This window comes from Nipponia nippon, unplaced genomic scaffold (assembly GCF_047370975.1).
Source record: "Nipponia nippon isolate SJK-2023a ecotype South Korea unplaced genomic scaffold, ASM4737097v1 scaffold_18, whole genome shotgun sequence".
Lineage (NCBI taxonomy): Eukaryota > Metazoa > Chordata > Aves > Pelecaniformes > Threskiornithidae > Nipponia > Nipponia nippon.
Genome location: NW_028262334.1, coordinates 6,127,386 through 6,145,979, shown reverse-complemented (window position 1 = coordinate 6,145,979; position 18,594 = coordinate 6,127,386). Strand labels below are relative to the sequence as shown.

Sequence of the window (18,594 nt, the reverse complement as noted above, 5' to 3'; positions counted from 1 at the left end):
ATTTGAAACGTCCTGGCAGGAGCAGTACTTTAAAAAATGAACGACAACAAAGCAACAACAAAGAAAATAGCAGCCCCCTCCCAAAACAAAACCACAGGTACTGTGCAGATAAACCAACTGGAAATCTTTAGCTAATGTGAGAGAGAAGGGTTTTGTTTCACACCATATTTGAAATACCCACACAGAGCAGGAAAGCCTTCTCAGGAAGTTACCTGTCCTACGCTTAGAGGAGCGGGCTGGTGATGGTAATTGCAGTGCGCTTCCTTGCAGTCTCCAGCCGTTCTTCGGAATTAGCCTGTAGGTCCCGATGTGGTCACAATACAAGGCAATAGTGGACTTCAGGTGATGTAGGAAGCAACAGGCAGAAAGATGCTAATAAAACCAGTAAGATTCTCCAGGTATAAAGTATTTACTTTTTAGCTTGTATTGCGATAACAACTGGACAGAATTTAGTGCTTTTGTGCTGAGGAAGGAACTGCATGCACATGCAGCAGAGATGTAGCAACCTCGAAGAACCAGCTATGTAACTTTTTTAGCATGCAGTCTGCCTGCCCTGCTAATTCTCATGGGGCACTACGTGCGCTTTATCTGATGAACTTTTTATTGGGAACATTTCTCCTGTTTCTGTAGTTACGAGATTCTTCTCCTATTACAAGCATCTCCTCCCAAGATATTACCAATGAATCTGATCTGTCTTCCTTCTTCAGGTAGAATAGTAAGGTATCAAAATTACTTAAGATATACGAAGTTCTTCACTTTCAATGACTATGGTATCAGTAATGCCACTTGCTATTTATACAATTTCAGCCCTCAAGTCTTAAATTTTATATGTGGCACCTCTGTGAACCATATGTAATTTGGGAGAACACTTTTAATATGTCATTTTAATGCTTTTGCTTTTCTTCACTTTCAGTGGTTTGTCTTGGTTGATTTATTCCTGGATATTTCCTTAAGCGCCAGGCAGTAAATGTCTGTGATTTGTTTGAGCAACTCAAACCGTTTTTCAGGTACCAGGAAAGGGGTCTTAAGTATTTGTAGACTGCATGCATAATATGTAAAGAAGCTTAGCTTAGTTTGTAAAACAAGCAATAGTGACATAAATTAGATTAAGTAATCAGTGCTTTTCTGTTCAGTCTTAATTATGTATTTGTTGTTTTCCAAATACAGGTTTAATCCTTATCTTTGTTATGTAATAACACAACAGTTAGTAGTGATTTGTGGATCACGGTGAGCAGGCATAGAAATACTTGCTCAGCTGTTTATTCCATTTATCCAGTGATTTGATTGTTATCCAAACAGGACAATGAGAGGTTCAAGAATGCTTCCCTATGAATGACTAATGTCAAGCTTTAAAGGACCTGCCTTTATTATGGGTGTACTAGGTTAAAAAACATTCCACTACCTCTTTTACAAGCCAGTTTAGTAGAAAGGCTGTGGATTAAAATGGAGACACAGAATAGCTTTCCTGTGAAACTAATATTCAAAAAGTGAGACGGAGTTTGAGAAGAAAGGTTGGAGGCTTTAAATGTTTTTCTTTTTGACTTTTACAGGGTAACATAATCTTTTATTAAGGTTTTATTAGATTTTTTTTTTTGCTTCCCTTTTGTAGTGATGGGGTGAAAAAAGGAATTTCGCTTTAGATTGGCCTGAGAGAATTGGTCTTGGTTTTTGATTAGTTTAGCTGGGCAGCTGAAAAATCAGTTATTCACACGGATTTAAAGTAGAATATACAAAACTGCGGCATCAGTTCTATAAATTAGCCCTACTGAATAAAATGCAGTGGCCAGTGCATGTTCCAAATGCAACTTAAATAGGGTAATGCCTTTTTGCTGGTTTTCTGCTTGCAGACAAATCCTACCATCTCTCTTGCTCTACCTAGTAGATACTGTTCTTTATTCTGTAGACATTCAATTAGAGAACCTCATCTTTTAATCTGTTATTTACAAGCAGTGATGTGAAGCATCAGTCAATTATACAATTGTAAAATCCATTTGGTACAGACTTAACATATACAACTTAATATGTTTGCTTGCAGTAGGATTTGCTCTTAACTCCACAGAAACATAGATGCTAAAAATGAATTAAACTATTTCAAATGTGCATATGGATTCACATGTGCAAATATGCACTGAGACACTCACGAGGATAATTGTTTTGAATGCTCAGAGAACCAGCCTCTAAGAGCTTGCTATGACAGGGACTTCAGTTTGTGCTCTTTATAAGTGTGAAGACCTGCTTGGCAGAAAGTATATCTGTAATTTGTTTTAAATGTAGGATTATTGTTTCTGAGCTTTCCATTGTATGTTTTTCACGAGTGCTTCTGAAATCTTTTGTTCAAAGCTTTCCAGTGGAACTAGAACGCAAAACTATTCATGTCCAAGTAGCAGAGATTTTTAAGTATCCAAGATAATTGCAGGGTAGGGGAAAATAATCTTGAGCTCTCGGTGCTGCTTGTGCAGCTCCCCTGCAGTCTTTATTGCTGCTGAATTTCAAACGTCCTCCACATGCTCCAGGAGGAACTTCCCTGCAACTAAATGGCCAGACTCCTCTGCTCCATGTCTCGTGGCATCCTCCTCCTCAGATTCTGACTGTGACACCCAGGTGTAACATTGCAATTTCTAGTCAGGCTTCAAGAAAACAAGGTATTTAGCTGAGGCAGATTTTAATATGACCTTTAGAATCTGCGAGGAGATGTGAAACTGGCTCAAAATTGACAGAACAAACTCCCAAAGAAGTGCTAAAGAAAACACTGGAGACTGTGTTGGGCAGGAAAAAAAAAAAGAAGAGTTCTAGCTTATCTTTCTCTTTTTAGGTGTTATGGAGTGTCAAACACTGCAGCATCTGTATCAGTTTATCTAGAAACCACTTTTAAGTAGGTACGTGAAGGAAGAGAAAGAGGATGATTTGAAAAGAAATCAGTTTCTGAATAAGACTTTGGCGATTTGCATGAGCAAAGAACTTTCCCTAGATTTAGTTAAATGAATACTAGGTAATTTCAGGAGTTCATGTCCTTTGGAGTTTGCCCGGATTGGGGGCGGGGTGAGGGGTATTATGGAGCTATAAAATGATAATTTCAATTGTCTTAGCTCTTCTGTCTATAACACTTTTGAGAAAGTTGAGAGAATAGCACGCTGGTTTATTTCCAGAATACGAACAGAAAGCACTTTAAAGATACAGTAATATACCATGCCTCTGTAAAATATATTTCTAAAGAGGCAAAACATTTCATTACAAAATAAGCTGTCAAATTGCAAACTGGCTTTGCTTCCAAAAGATAATAACAACTCACAACCCTGTAGAACAGTAATTCAGGCTTTCAAAGGTATTTTAAGTCAGAAAAGATGCACACAATGCGTTATTGAATATTTAAAGTACTTGACCTGGTTAGTGACTTGCAATGAAATTCTACTTGTGTATTTCAGGTCTAAATACAGTTGAAAAATTAACTCCTAAGTAAATACATCTGCACTCTTCAAAGAATCATAATCTGTTGTGTCTCTCTTGCACTGGAAAATCAGAGTGGTTGTCTCTCTTAAAAAGGTTTGGGGGTTCGCCGTGCTAGCTCGTTATTGGAACAGTGTGGTTGAATTAGCTGTGCCTGGGCTAAGGCAAGGGCAAGCAATGAGCTTCATGTTTGTGATCAACCAAGGGCTTGAAACTGATGCAGGTTTCTGCATGGTGATGACTCCAGGAGCTGCCGGACAATCCGGAATGATCCAGCAGCCCCCTGCCACCAGAAGGAATTGGTCCCACTCTCCAACAGCAGGGCTCTGGCGTGTAACTGCCCTCCTGTGCACGCTCTTGAAACCTCAGCCAGCCTCTTACTGAGCCAATACAATGTGCTAATTCACCAGAAAATAAGCCAGGAAAAGTAGATTATTTCTGCCAATCTAGATGAGCTGAGTCATTTCCCCTGAAAGAAGAGATGACCGCCCAGTTTGGCTAGTGGGGAAAGCATGATTTTGGAACTGGGAGGAAACAAAAGTGGAGTGAGAAGAGGAGCCACTTAGCAGCAAGTTTTAGACTGGATCATCTCTTCTGCTCAGTCACGATCTGGGAGTGGTTTATCATGGATACTCCTGGGGATGATAAAGCAGCTGAGGTATAGCTAGCTGCACACACAGCTGCTTTAGTTAGCTCTGCAAAACTTTCTTTAGAAAAAAGTATGTATTCATTTTTCCTCCCTGGCAGAGAGAGACAGAGAGAGAGAGGGGGAAGATACTATGCCTGATGCTATTAGAGATAGCTGAGCATCTGTAAGCATGCTACAGGCCTGCTAGAAGTTTGATGTCATTTAATGGTCAGAGTAAGACCCCTGAAAACCTGCCTGGTTAGTTATTCTGGTGTTTGTGTGCCTTTTTTTCAGGCAAACTCTTTTTCTGAGAGACCTTAGCTTCCTATTTAGTTGAGAAGAAGATGAAAAGGATCGGGAATGTGTCAGGGTTACAGGTGTGCCTTGTAGCAAAGAGAGAAAACTTCATGCAAAGGATGAAGACCTCATGATTCAGAAACTAATAAGAGCATGTCAAGAAGGTTCTTGCTCATCTCCATTAATGAGTATAGCCTTTGTATTAGGGGAAAGTTGGTGAGTTATCTTAGTGATTGCTGACAGATTTGGACTGTTCATGTTATTTTAGATCAGCTTTTCAGGACAGGAATTAAACCTTTGTTTCCTGAATCTTCTAAGCAGGAGGGCCCTATGGATTCAGGACACTGTGCATTCCCATGTTCATAGCGTGTCTCCAGAGACCATAGTGAAGAATGGAAATAATCAGGATGCAGTGTTAATTAGCTCTGGTTGTGTTTCATGCTACCAAAGTCAGATTCTTTCTTGTATCTGTGCCTTGTGTGTGTACACATGTCTATATGCATACACATATGCTGTGGTGCCCTCCAATTTCTAGACTTTTCAGGTACAAATACCCGTTAATATCTTCATTTCCTTCTGAGAACACACTCAAATATTTTTAAGTTGCTTGTTCTTTAATGAATGTAAAATGGGTATGTATTTAGTGAAATATTGCTAGTTTTATTGACATTCCTGGAAATTTACTGCATATACCAGCATTACGGTGTTATTTAAATAAGACTTAAAAAAAAAAAATCTTTTTCTCTTGTTAGTGAATGTAGCAATAGAAGATCAATATTGCAATTGTTGGATGTACAATTTCAGTGTTAGGCACAGAGCCTACAGCAAGTTGTAGAGGCACGATATGGATTAACAAATTTAAAACGAATTTTTAAAAAAAACATACTCTGAAGGGGGAGAATGATCAGCCAGCAGCCACGAACACTTCTGTGTGCAGTTCACATTCCACTGGAATTGGATTAGGGTATATAGACATGGCTTGTCTCATAAAAGGCTGGCAGCAGAAACTGGCCTATTACTTTTGCTGAGTCAGGTGTTAATTTAATGCCTAGAATTTTTTTCTTCCCATCAATAATGGCGTGGTAGCAGAACTGCAGCCTCCACACAGTCCCTGGTATTCTTGCAGAAAATGAAGGGGGAATTTTGCAGCCATTTGAGGCAGAATCCGATGGACTTCTGATTGTCTGAATAGAGTCTGTTTAAGCAGTGTAAGGCTGTTCCGTGCGCAGTCCTGTATTTCTGTCTCTGTCATGAAGAATTTGACAATTGATGTTGGATTCCTGGCACTCTGCGCTCCCCCACTACCCAGCCTTACTTTCCTCTTATTGGTTCCTAAACACAATTACACTAGAAATAGTATTTAAGTCAAGATACTTCTGGTAAGAATTTCAGCTTTCTAAGTTTGTGGGCTTTTTTGGGCTTGGGGGGTGTGTGTGTGTGTGTTTCTTTTGTTTTTGAAATCTTTGAAATCTTCATCTATTCTTTCTTCCTCTGCATGTGGAGGCATAGGAGGGGAGGGGGGACAGAAAGGGAGACACAAACTATTGCCAGCGAAAGTCTGAGAAATCTTTCAGTACGTCAGACACTGAAGCCCTTGTCTCTCAGGTCTTCCGCCATTAGGGTGCCTTGAGCCAGGAGTGGGTAGCACCTAGCCTAGTACTATTTTCATTAAAGAGAGATTCTGTCTTTTTATGTTCATTAAATAAATGCATCAAAATTGCAAAAAATTCCAGGAGCTGGTGTGTGTCAAGATGGCCCAGGGAGTTAATGATGAAAGCTCACTGCTTGCTGTAAGCAATGACACACTCAAGGCAGTGATGCGTCTTGTCGTGTCTAGTACCTTCTACTCCTTGCATCACGTGCAGTTGATGGATTGGGGACAGCCCTCTCTGTGATTATTGATGTTTTGCACCTGGAGTGTCAGAAAAATTTTCCTAGCCCCTCTTTCCCTGTCCCCCAGTAGTTAACATGACTGTGGGTTTGGGGTTTTTTTTCTGTTTTTCTTACTGTAAACTTTGTGGTGCCCATCACTGCTTTGCCCTTTCATGTTCAGGCTGACAACAGATCTTGTGTGAAACAGTGCCATATCCTTTTATCTTAATACTTTTCTCTGTAATTATTACTTTGCTGCCTTCTCAGGTGGGAACTTGCCTTTGTTATATGATCTTTCTCTGATCATTTTTGTATCACTTGGTAATATAAGGGTGTATGTGTTCCTCTGTGACCCTTTTATTTAAATGATTTCTTTATCTGTCTGTCAATGTGAATAATAAAATAACTTCAGGATTGTTCATCTCCCTCCTAATGAATGATGAGGTGTAGTCTGTCCTGACATCAATGATTAATTTACAAAAGTTTCTTCAAAGTTCAGTAAAATGTGATATTCAAAGAAAATATTGTGTCATTGTGTCATCAGACTATAGTGCTGTTGTCAAAAAGACCTTATCTGACTGATAATCAGGCCCATTAAGGCAACTGGAATTCCTGGTTTGATACAGCAACCGGGAATACAGTCTGCATCCCTGAGTGTGCATCAAGGATGAGCACTCATAAACCCATCAAGTCAAATAACAGAGTTAAAGTATGAAAAGTGCTGGATGAGTATATGACCTTTAATGATTCTTGGAATCGTGTGTATAAGGTTATGCATGCCAAGATCGGATGCCTGCTCTCACTCCAGACATGGAGGCATGGAAATTCTTTGAAGTCATGATTCAACTTTCAGCCCTATCATTTATGGCAGTCCACAAGGAGTTCCTGACAGGCAGGCTGTGGAATTGATAGATTCATTTTGGGTTTAGTTTATTGCCCTGCTTTTGAAGCATCAGATAGCGGCTCATGTTAAGACTGAGGATTGTTTCGGTGGTGCCAGTTGCTATGTCTGGTGGAGCAAGAGCTCCCTTTCTAGACGACCATTTTCTGAATGTTTGTAACTTCTAAATTTTTCTGTAAAATCAAACTTCTGTTCCTGTGTGAAAGAGATTGTGTGGAGAGACCACGTAATAGGTCTCTTCAGACTGCTCTGCCTGCTTCATTTTCTAACATTCCCTGTTACTGTTTCATCCTTGGGCAATTATCATTCTTCTCTGAGAACAATGCTGTTCCCAATTGTGGTCTAGGAACATCCCATTGACAACATAAATAATGCTGTCGTGGTCACAGCAGTTGAATGGTCCAATCGCACACTTGACTGTGTGTACTTGATCTGGGATACAGTGACAGTAGGTACGAAGTGTATCATCCAGATTTACTGCCCTCCTTTAGGTAAAACCAGCAGCTTGAGCCAGGGTCCTTGAAATCCTTGACTGACAATTCTTTGAGGTGGGCCAAATGGTACACCACTAAAGATGGAGTAGATTTCTTAATTGAGGATTGCTCTGCAGATGTATTTCTTGTTTTCTGATTCAGCATTGTATTTGGAGACCCTTCTGGGATGAATTTCATGCTGTATTTCATTAGGAGGTTTTCTTCCTTTCCCACTCAGGTCATAGATGCTTCTTTGTGGAGTTAATAGAGAAACCGCAAGATGAACTATAAGATTGCTCAAGAGGAGCAATCTAGCAGGATTGATAACACAGAAGCAAAAGTGGTTAAGACATGCTTGGATGGGCAGGATGTAACGTTGCCTCTTGCAAAGGAGTCCAGCATCTCTTTCAGCAAAGCATTGACTGACTTGTCTTTCTGCACAGGAACATTCGCATGAAGTTTAAGCACGTTGTGTCAGAGTACTTTCTTCCTTGCAGGACTCGGCACTTAAAAATTCTTTCTGTTTTTGACTGCAGTAGCGATGCTTGATGGCTTTCATAAAAAGAATGGTTTGCAAGCGTGTGTTCCTCTTAGAACTGATGGTACAAATGATTTATCTGCATCTGTACAAAGTTTAATCTGCTTTATTCAGCATCTACTTTGTGACTGTCGCTTAATGTATGTTGCACTCTCTAATAATACTCCAACTTCTTTAAAATTCTCTTATAAGAAATGAGGAGTCACCTTTTTACAAAGAAGCTCTTCTACGTAGTCTGTGGCATTGATGTTCAAGTAGTCTTTCCCTTGCTTTGTAACAAGCTCCGCACAGACCTGCAGAACTGGAACAAGCGTTGTAATAACTTGGGGAAAGGGAGGGATGTTGGCAGGTTGGGAACAGTGTTGTTCTCAGAGAAGAATGATAATTTCCCAAGGATGAAACGGTTACAGGGAATGTTAGAAAATGAAGCAGGCAGAGCAGTCTGAAATGCGAATAAGGGAAGGACTTAAAAAGAAATTGGTGACTTTTTGGCTTTGAAGCCATTTTTTCTATTTAATTTGCTACAGATAAATGCATGACTCTTGGGTTCCAGAGTTCTATTTTTGTTTTCCTATTTGTGACACATTGATTTAGCCTTATCGCTGTTCTGTTGATGCTTGCCCTTTAGAATGATGGTGTTTGTTACCGAAAGCATGAGATTTTTTTTTTTGAAACTTTCTTTAATGGTGTGACAACACTAGGAGGAAAGATTAGGGTTCCTGCTGCCAGATAGGCTGTACTCTTTTATTTCTGTACTGGTATGGAAGATAGATGCTGATACTCCTCTTCCAAGAAAGCAGGTGAAGAATGATGGGAAATCAGTTCTCCAGTGTGAATAACGATACTAATGCGTTAATTGTTACTTCAGCCTTGTGTTACACAGCTGCGTAGAGAATAATGTGGTCACTGAACATTTTAAGTATAATAATGTCTTCATAAGAAAATACTTGGTTGTAATAAATAGGTCCTATTCAGGATGGGAAAACTTACCTGTTGCACTGTTCCTGTGAAGTGTAGGCAGGAGCTCGCCATCACGCTGTATCTCTGTGCTAGAGATGTGATGGCTCAGTATCCTCTGTTATCTGTTCGTGGCAGAGATGTTGAACGAGAGTTTTCTTTTTTTGGCTGATATGACAAAGTAGTGGAAGACTACAGGAAAATCTGGCAGATTTAGTCCTCAACCCCCCTTATGTTTTCAGGTTTTATCAAAAAATCGCTGTTGAAAATCTTTTTGAAATGTTGAGATCGAATACTGACTACAGGGAGGAATTAGTGATTTATGACTGGTTTCTAGCCCTGAATGCATACTGGCTTTATGGCTTTTGGTAAATCCCATCACTATTTTGGCATCAATTTCCAGTGCTTAAAACCTTGTCTATTAACTGGAATTGCAGATTCTTTCAGGCAAACACTGCTCCTGCTGATGAAGTCTGATTTCTGTTAAGGCTTCTGGTCGCAGAAGTAATAAAGATTTAATAATATAATTAAATTCCCAGAATCAATGCTAAAATGAGATGCTAACTAGGGAAGAAAGCTAGCCTGTCCAACCGGATACCAAGCAGTTCACTTTTGGATGCATATAACATAGTATAACCTAACAGAAAATTAATCGTGCAGCTTTTGGTTTAATTTCTTGTCGGGGAATAACTCCAGTATGCAATTTTCAATATGGATATCTGTGGGATAGATTCATGTGTTCGTGGCACCAAGTCATTAAAATACTTTCCTGACTCTGTGTTACTGCACAGATTAGGTGTGCGGCTGTGTGAAAATGGTTTCAAAGAAAATAATCTGCAGGAAGACCCTGGGTGGGTTTGCAGGTTTTTGATCATGTTGGTGCAGCGTGTTTCTTCTCGGGGCTTTCATTTGTTGCCTTCCAGTGCATCTGAGCTATCGACGTTCTTTACAGCCTGCTGTGCTGTGCTGCTCTGTATCTACAGTGCTCCCTCCCTCTGGACTTGTGTTGAGCACCACTGCAACGTGTAACCAATGAACAACTTCATTGCTTTTAAACAAGCAAAAGGAGCAACTGCCACAAAGCCTGTATTGCCTTTCTGTCTGAGGTCAAAACCTCTCATCAGTTTGTCACTGTCATAAAGCTGTTCTCAATAAAGCGTAGCACTTAATCAAAAGCTTGAAAATGCAATGCTAATTGTTTTAAGAAAATTGAAGCTGCCACAAGACTGGCAAAAGAGGGAACACAGTAAGTCATCCTTGGAAAGCTCCAGTTTTGTCTATTCATGTGTGAGGAGTGCACAGAAGGATGCTTCAACCTAAGGAAGGAACATGACAAGCAACCAACAAATCCTATAAGATGGAAATGATCCTACTCAGATATTAATGTAACACAGTCTTAATTGACTCTGTCCATAGTAAGTGACACATACTGGCAGAGCAGATCATCCCTCTGTTAAGAACTGACTGAGATACGCCTGGGGATCGTAGTCACTGTGTTTATAGCTTAGCTTTAAACTGCCTTACTTTTGAGCACTAGTGGACTCAGCCACTTAACTAGGTTGAGACTGAAAAATTTTAATTTTCCAAAAGTGAGCATAAAGTTTTATCGGAACAGACGTCCTTGTGACATTAGTTTCCAGATCTGGAAATAGATCACGCTACCAGGTTGTTTTGTTTTGTTTTCCTAGAGATTTTGGCCAAAAAAAAAATTTCCAATGCATAACAAACCTAGGAGAGAAAAACTGTTCAGAAAATTCAAGGAGTATAGCTGAAACTAACTAAAAAGGTAAAATTTCTGGCCAGACTGAAAAGAACCACTTATCTCAATCCCCAAGGTACAGTAACAAACTTCATCTATTGCGTTACCAGTCTGAGCTTGCAGCTGGTAAGGCAATTTTCCTAAGAAGTTGTTCCCTTCAATCTACAAGAAAAAGGCAATTTTTTTTTTTTAAATAGTAGCATTATGTAATTGATTGGAAGAGTGGTTTATTGCTCATGAATGCTGGATGATTGTGGATTGAACAGTTTTAAAAATAAAGTAACTGTTAGGGCAATGAAGTCCCAAGGATCTGGCAATATAGAATGAAGTTAGTGGTCTGGCAGATTTCTTCAATTTTCTGAAGCCATGGTCAATAACTTTGCAGTAAAACTGAGATATGAATAGTGTTTTTGTCATTGATTGAGAGCTGCTGTTATATGATATTAAAGAAATAAAGATTTAAGATTTTTAGTCAGACTGCAGCACAAAATTAATAGCCTAATGAAGAAAGCAGTATGACCTTTTGGAAGGTAAATGCAGCATGTTTACAATGTCATGTTTGGGGATATATCATATGCGCAAGCTTTGGCTGTGCAGGAGGAGACTGAATATGCTGCCTTTTTCTCAGATTTTTTTCAGATTCACTGACCTGCAAAGAATTTGCTTCTTCCATCAATGCCAAGTATTTTTTAAACAGTGTCAGTCAGGGGAAGATTTACTAGAGAGGAAAGAAAACCACCCTACTACAGCATCTCTTCCCAGGTGGCCACTGATTGAAATCCTCAACAAACCATTCACAGCATGAGAAGTCAAATACAGACGTACTTGTAAGGGATTGAGAAATAATAGCTCCTGGCATAAGCATAGCATCAAGATTAGATATTATTGGTTTGCTTCAAACTGTTGGGGGTCATCCCCTGAATCCAGAATGCTGTAACACCCCTCTGCAGTTGCAGTAGACTGTCTTCACCAGGCCTTGCAGAGAAGCAGTTTACTCCAGTTGAGGGTCAGCCCCTTGAGGTTCAGTAGCACTGTGAGGCATCGCTTGCTGTGGTCCTCTGGAAGAATCTGTTTTTTCCTCTGCGATGTCTCGGCTTAAGATAAACTGACCTTACAGCTTGCCACAACTAATCAATTCAAAGTTGAGCAGAACACCGTGGATCATAGGAATCTATCCTTACATGGAAAGATTAAACTCCTCGGAGTTTGTTTTAATCTGGTACCACTGCTTTTTCTATTAACACAGAGTACGATGTCCTCTGTGCTGTGCATCCACACAGAGAACTAGTAAGGCTAGTTACTGTGCTGCACTCTTGCCCTTGGTTATCCTGCTGCCAAGTTCCCCATGTAGACATGCCTTCCGATACCGTGGTACAGTAAAGATAAATTGCAGTTCCCAAATTTAACGGTGTATTTTTTGTCTTGATGATGTTTCCTTAACAGCACTTCAGTTACCCATCCTTTATTTTGTTTGACATACTTAAACTGAGAGCTTTGCTGTGTGATTCTTGTCTTATTTATTCAGGTGGGTTATTCCTGTGGAATTTTGATTGTGATGGTATAGATCAGATGTAATATTTAGGGTAGATGATATGACTTAAATCTTTAAACCTCCACTTTTATACCGGATCTTGCCCAATAACACACAAATTGTAATCTTCTGCAATTCTGCCTTTGTAAAAACATGCATAATTTTTACAAAAATAGTCATGGTTGCCATTAAGGACGCTGATAGTTGGTTTTGTTTTTAATTTCCTATCCTTCAGAATCCTTAATAAACTTTCACAGTCAAAATCCAGATGGTACTGCAGAGCTCAGTGTAGTTTTTGAGAATTTTTTTCTGTTTGTTCTGATTATAACTCTTCCCCAGATAAAAGTGTAAAATTGTTTAAATTTTTGGCCTTTGGCTGTTTGGAAAGCTGCTGACAGCTTCCAGCATAAGCCAATTCATATTCCGTGCACGTCCACAGCTTGATGGTAGGGGAAAGTGTAACAGTGAGCAGACCAGTTTGCCATTGCCCAAAAATTTAAAAACCAATGGACCCTGCTCTATCTGGTGAGATTGTTTCCTTTTTTTTTAATAGGCAGTTCACCTTCTGTGTTTTGTTTGGGTTTGTTTGGGTTTTTTTTTTGTGTTGCTCTCCTATTCCGAAGAGTCATTGATTTACAAACTCTGAGGAACAGTGTCCTGTGGAGGTGGGGAATACAGAGGGAAGATTTTTAATCCCTTAGATAATTAAGCACTAAAATAAATGATTAAAAAATTATGAGGCGAAACACTCTGTTAGTTTTAATATAAAAATAATGTACTTCTCCCTGTGGAATGCAAGGGAGGGAGCTGCAATCAAAATAAGGGAAATGAAAAATTGAATACCCTGAGCTTTTTTCCTCTCTCTAAGTTGCCTCCGTGATGCCTCACTGTGTTTAATGGTGCTTTGCCAAGCTGTTGGGAGGAGTACAAAATGAGTGTGGAATTTATAAATGGGACATTAGATGGAGGAACGATGTTATGGGCTGGGTGATCTGAGGAGTACAACAGCAGAACAGATTTCGCCTTAGGGCTGGATAGGAGAGACGCATCCCTGCAACTCTAAGTACTAGCAAAGCCATTTAGAGTTGTTAGAAATCTTTGTTGGGGGATTATCTAGAAAAAGGTCTTTAAAAACTTCATCTGCTCTCAATGAATATCTGGAGAGAGAGTGGGAGCTGAATGCTGAGAAGACCAAGGCTAAAATAAAGGGTGGTTTTGCATGCAAAGAATCTCTGCAGTTTACTCTTGATTAAAAACAAGCAGAAAAGCCTTGGGTGTGAGTTCCTCTAAATTCAAACAAGATCTAAGCTGAATTTTCCACCTCTAGGGATTATGGGACTTCAGCCTTTTATTGCTGTTGCAATTTACAGTCTGATACGATGATGTGTGCTGAGGCCACTTCCCTGATACTTCAGATGGAATTTATTTCTAATTCCAGGTGGGGTTTAGGAGTTGACATTAATTTGTCTTTTAAAAGTAAGGTTTTATTTTAATTGTTTGTTGGGAGAGGAATTTTAGTTTTTCAAGATGGAGAGAAAGATTTCCAAAACCTTGAAACTCTTCTCTGCAATCCTTTCTTCCTGGCCTCTTTCACTCTGAGATTTGTTCCTTCTGTCTTACAGCTGAATGATGCCCACCCGTAGCGAGGATTTGTTGGTGTGTGCATGTGTGTTTGTGTTTTAATAGCCAGCTGGTTTTGCTTTTCCACACAGAAAGTTCTTTGCTCCAGTTTTCCAGTTCATTGTTTTGCATTACCTTAGTGCCTGGAGATGTTAACTGAGATCACAGCCTTGTTATTGTAGGTGATGCTCTTACAGTAAGATAAGTCTGTTGCATTTGCAGTCTACGCAGACAAAGGGTGAGGGGAAATAAACAGTAATACCCTTATTTGTTGGACATGGAACAGCAGTGCAGGAAAAGCACCTTGTCTGAGATTGGACAAAGTCTACGGCAGGGTGAGACCTCCCGCATTAACTGCTTTGTGGCGGAGGTGCCTTGATGGACGCGCTGGTTATGGGGAGCATCAGTGCGGCTGCCTCTCTTGCAGAGTGAATTCCCCTTTCAGGTTATACAGCCCGTAGGTAGACAAGATGATTGTTGCTGTGAGAGGCACTTTCCAGATCGTTTTTCGTGAACGCTTGTGGTCTGAAGTCGGAGATTTTTGGGAACTAACGATACTTTCCCATAGGATTTGAAGATAACAAGCCTCTTCTACCCTGTTCTAGGATTTGCAATGAACTGGAGTACATAAATTGTAGATTGGTGGTTAGGAGTAACTGACATCAGTTTAGTCCACTGCAGTACTTGATGAGCAAATAAATATTTAGGTCAGATGCCAAACAGAAAATAAGAACTAAAAAGCATTGTGGCCTAGAGCTTGGGAAACTGGTTTGCCTTCCAATGCTGACTGTGGTAATCCCTTGTCACCTTTCTGAATAAGGGTAAGGATTTGAACTTGCTGTGGAAAAAAAATGCAATTTATTTCACAATTAGAGTGTAAAGACATAAGCACGAAGGTCAGATGTTCAAACAGGAAAGGTCATGTTATATTTGCATCTGTATTTTTTAACAGTGTATGTCTTTGCTCTTTGGGACTGACAGTTCCTAGAAAGGATGGAGAGCTTATTCTTTAATATGATAGCCTGCCTCAAGTAATTGCTCAATGGCACAGTTAAAATAGATATCTCGCAGCAAGAGAGGCTCAGTGTCATTGAAAATGTTCTTTCAATGTGCAGTGATGTACAGCCTACAGATAATGCGGTTGTATTAAGGAACAATGTAGGGTTAGGCAACAACAGTGGCGTGAATCCTGATAGTTATTTACAGGAAAAAACCTCTTTTCATAGATGAAGTGAAATAGAAGGGACTATAAATTGGATGCAAATAAAGCTCCTTTTGAAATCCTCTAGTACCAGAGTGTTGTAAACGAGCTTTTGTATAAATGGTTATTGTGCTACTATTCTTAAAGTGAAATTCAGCCTTGTGCAAGAAACCACTTAAAGCCCATGTATTGCTTGAGAGTGCTGAAAAGAAGGTTGAAGTGAACTCTAAGTGGTCCATGTGCAGCATTTGATGTAAAATTATTGCATTGGTTTCCTGTACAGGTGCAGCTTACTTTCGTGATCAAATTCCTTTTTAAGTGTGCCTGTGCAGTGATCTTATGTTGCAGATGCTGACCGGGTAATTTTGCTTTCCAATAGTAAATGTGTATTGCAAGTGAAGATGTGACCTTTGGCATGGGTAAACCTACACAAGCTGCTACTTTTAATCTAGCTGCCATATAGAACGTATCATAACCTATTGTTTTCCAAGCTAACTAGATAAATCATCATCTACCTAGGCAGCTTCTGCATGGATTGATCATGCTTGCTCTTGCCACTAATATCAGCTACAGCACTGTCAATCCCCTCAGTAAAGTCAATGAGGTTATATCACAGTATGACTTAAAGATCTGATCTTTTAAACTCTCCTTTCCTTTCAACAGTGACTGAGAGTCGAGGGATCCTGGAGAGTATACAGAGGTTTTCTTTACTGCCAACTTACTTGCCTGTGACCTATCGTATCCACAATGCGGATGTTTCCTTCTTTCTTAAGGAAGCCAACCAGGATATTATGAGGAATTCTAGCTTGCAGTCCCGAGTGGAATCCTTTCTGATCTACAAATCCAAGAAGCCACCTGTGTTAAATGCCAGCTATGGACCTTTTTCCGTTGAACAAGTAGTGCCCCAGGACTTAATGTTGTCTTCAAATCCATTTGGATCTACTAACAAGTTCTCCTTTAATTGGAAACTTAAGGCCTTCATAATGAGTGACAAAATTTATCTGAGCAAGCCCAAAGTCCAGGTCCTGTTCTACATCGTGGGCAGGGACTGGGATGACTATAGCACCACGGAACGGCTGCCCTGCCTGCGGGTGTTCGCCTTCCGAGAGACGCGGGAAGTCAGAGGCAGCTGCAGATTGCAAGGGGATCTGGGGCTGTGTGTGGCAGAGCTGGAGCTCCTGCCAAGCTGGTTTAACCCCCCCACGGTTGTTGCTGGCCGTAAGAAACCAATGGATCAGTCTGAAGGGAGCCCTGTGGAGCTTTACTATGCCATACAACCAGGAGATGAGAAAGGGGAATGCACCAAGGAGGATGTAAGGAAAAGTAATGGGATCCGACCGGGGCGCAATGACATTGATGAGTCGGGACCTCCCTTGCAGAGGATTGGAAGTGTTTTCCTTTACCAGACACATGCTGGCCCTTCTTTAAATGAAATGAGATTGGATCATAATATTGCCATCCAGTATGCACCAAAGACTGTCAAGCAAGGTGACATTTTGACTTTCCTTGTATCTGTTGCTAAAAATTCAACAGAAGATCAGTTCACCCTCAGGTAAGGCTGCTTCGTGTTTCTTTGGTACCTTACTTTTTGTTTCTCTGCTCTTGGTATGGGAAGTCACTTTCTCATGTATAAATTGCCTAACAATCCTTCAATTGCTGCTCTACAGAAGTTGTATTGCAGTTGGTTGACTCAACGTTTCTCCTATTGTTCAGTCTAATATTGTGTGAATTGTCTGAGATGTGATCTCTTTGAGTGAGAAAGGCCTTTTCTTGAAGTTGTCCTTTGAGTACTTCTTGTAGAAACTGAAATAGTAGAGCTGGGACCTATCTGTGTGCTAATAGGAGATAACATTTAAAGTCTCCTGAGCTGGAGTTTGCAGTGCTCCTAATCTCTCATTGAACTTATGTTAAGATTAGTAAAGCTCAAATCCGCAAAGGAAGGTATTTATAGGAAGTGAGCAAGAATTAGGCATCTAAGTAGGATTTATGTGCTTAAACATCTCTCCCCAACTTCTTGTAAGCCTGGTTCTGTTTTATAGGATGATTGAGGTTCCTAAGCATTATTGATATACCAAAACCATTTCTGAAAATGAAAAATAACTGAGGGTGGAGGTGGTTGTTTTTTTGAATGTAACATCAAGTGCTGCATTGATTTACTTCATTGCTTTCCAAGCATGGGTGTATTACAGTGGGAAGCTCACTATAACCACCAATGTAATACAAGAAAGAACAGCAAAGGCTGTCAGGCTGTGCTGTGGCAAACTGAGCAGATGTGCATTGCATGAAGTGGGACTGTCCCGTTGCCTTTTCAGGTTCGCCACTTTGTGTTCCGGCACTATAAACTAGGGTTGTGTGGCTGACACATGGAAGACTGGTGTGTGTAGAGCTGATTTCATTCTCTTATCCCTTACCAATGACTCGTGTCAGCTCTTTTAGAACTGGAGGTAAATGTACTCTGGCTCCTGAGATTAAGACTGACTTGTCTTGGGTGTTTGTCTGAGAAATGACCATTGGTGCCAAAGCCCACAAAGGCTCACAAAACACACCTCCAAAAGAGGAGACGCATCGTAAGAGGGCGCAGTAAATTCCCTGCTCTTACGAATGTCACAGATGCACCATAGTCAACAGCTGTGCTGAGCACTAGAGATGCTTGGTGCCTTTACCTAAGAAATCATATCCTACTCTGACTTGAGACAAAATACACTCTCCTTTCTCTGGTGGTTATACATCTCAAGCTCCAAAAATCTCTGGCTAAAGTCGCCTAGATATGTTTCAGGGCTCAATTATTAAAAAGGCAGAAAGCTGTAAATGCAACATTGTTGAACTCGGATGTATACCTCGTACTGGAGTAAGGAGTAAGTCGCATTTGACTCCACTAACCTAAGTAGTAAGGGCTCAAAATAGTCATTTTCATTCTTCCCCCGGAGATTTGTGTGGGATTTCTGGGGGACAGTGGTTTGCCATGAAATCAGGTCATTTTTCCTTTGCAAGTGCGTGATATATAAACTGAATAACCATAGCACTGTCTTGAGGACAGTTATTTCCTCTTCATCTGGTAGAGGACAAACACCAGTAGGATATCTACTCCTCTTACCACATCAAGTTTTCATTTTCCGAGTCAATCTGCCTAAGATTTAAGTTGTTTCCTGAGTGGCTAATTTCAAGACAGACAATCTGAGGCCCTCATAGAAGGGTTCAGGGATGTCTTTCCATCTTTCTCTATACTAATGACTTTAAAGGGACATTACTTCAGACATGCATGGAAACTTATACCACGTATGAAAATTGGTTTAAATATAAACATTAAAAACCTTTTCTATCTAAGAGAGAATTAAGGTAAAAACCTTTTGTTGTTTTTACTTTGTAAAGGCAG

At 40.1% G+C, this 18,594-nt stretch overlaps 1 protein-coding gene across 3 annotated transcripts in view; it reads left to right on the top strand.

The window, feature by feature from the left end:
* The window catches only part of TMEM132D (transmembrane protein 132D), a 279,666-nt gene that overhangs the window by 59,906 nt on the left and 201,166 nt on the right, over positions 1–18,594 (top strand). For all 3 annotated transcript variants that reach the window (XM_087754869.1, XM_009473096.2, XM_087754868.1), the window contains exon 2: positions 15,885–16,773. In XM_087754869.1, coding sequence (XP_087610995.1) covers positions 15,885–16,773 — 889 coding nt within the window. The remainder of the gene's footprint in view (positions 1–15,884; positions 16,774–18,594) is intronic.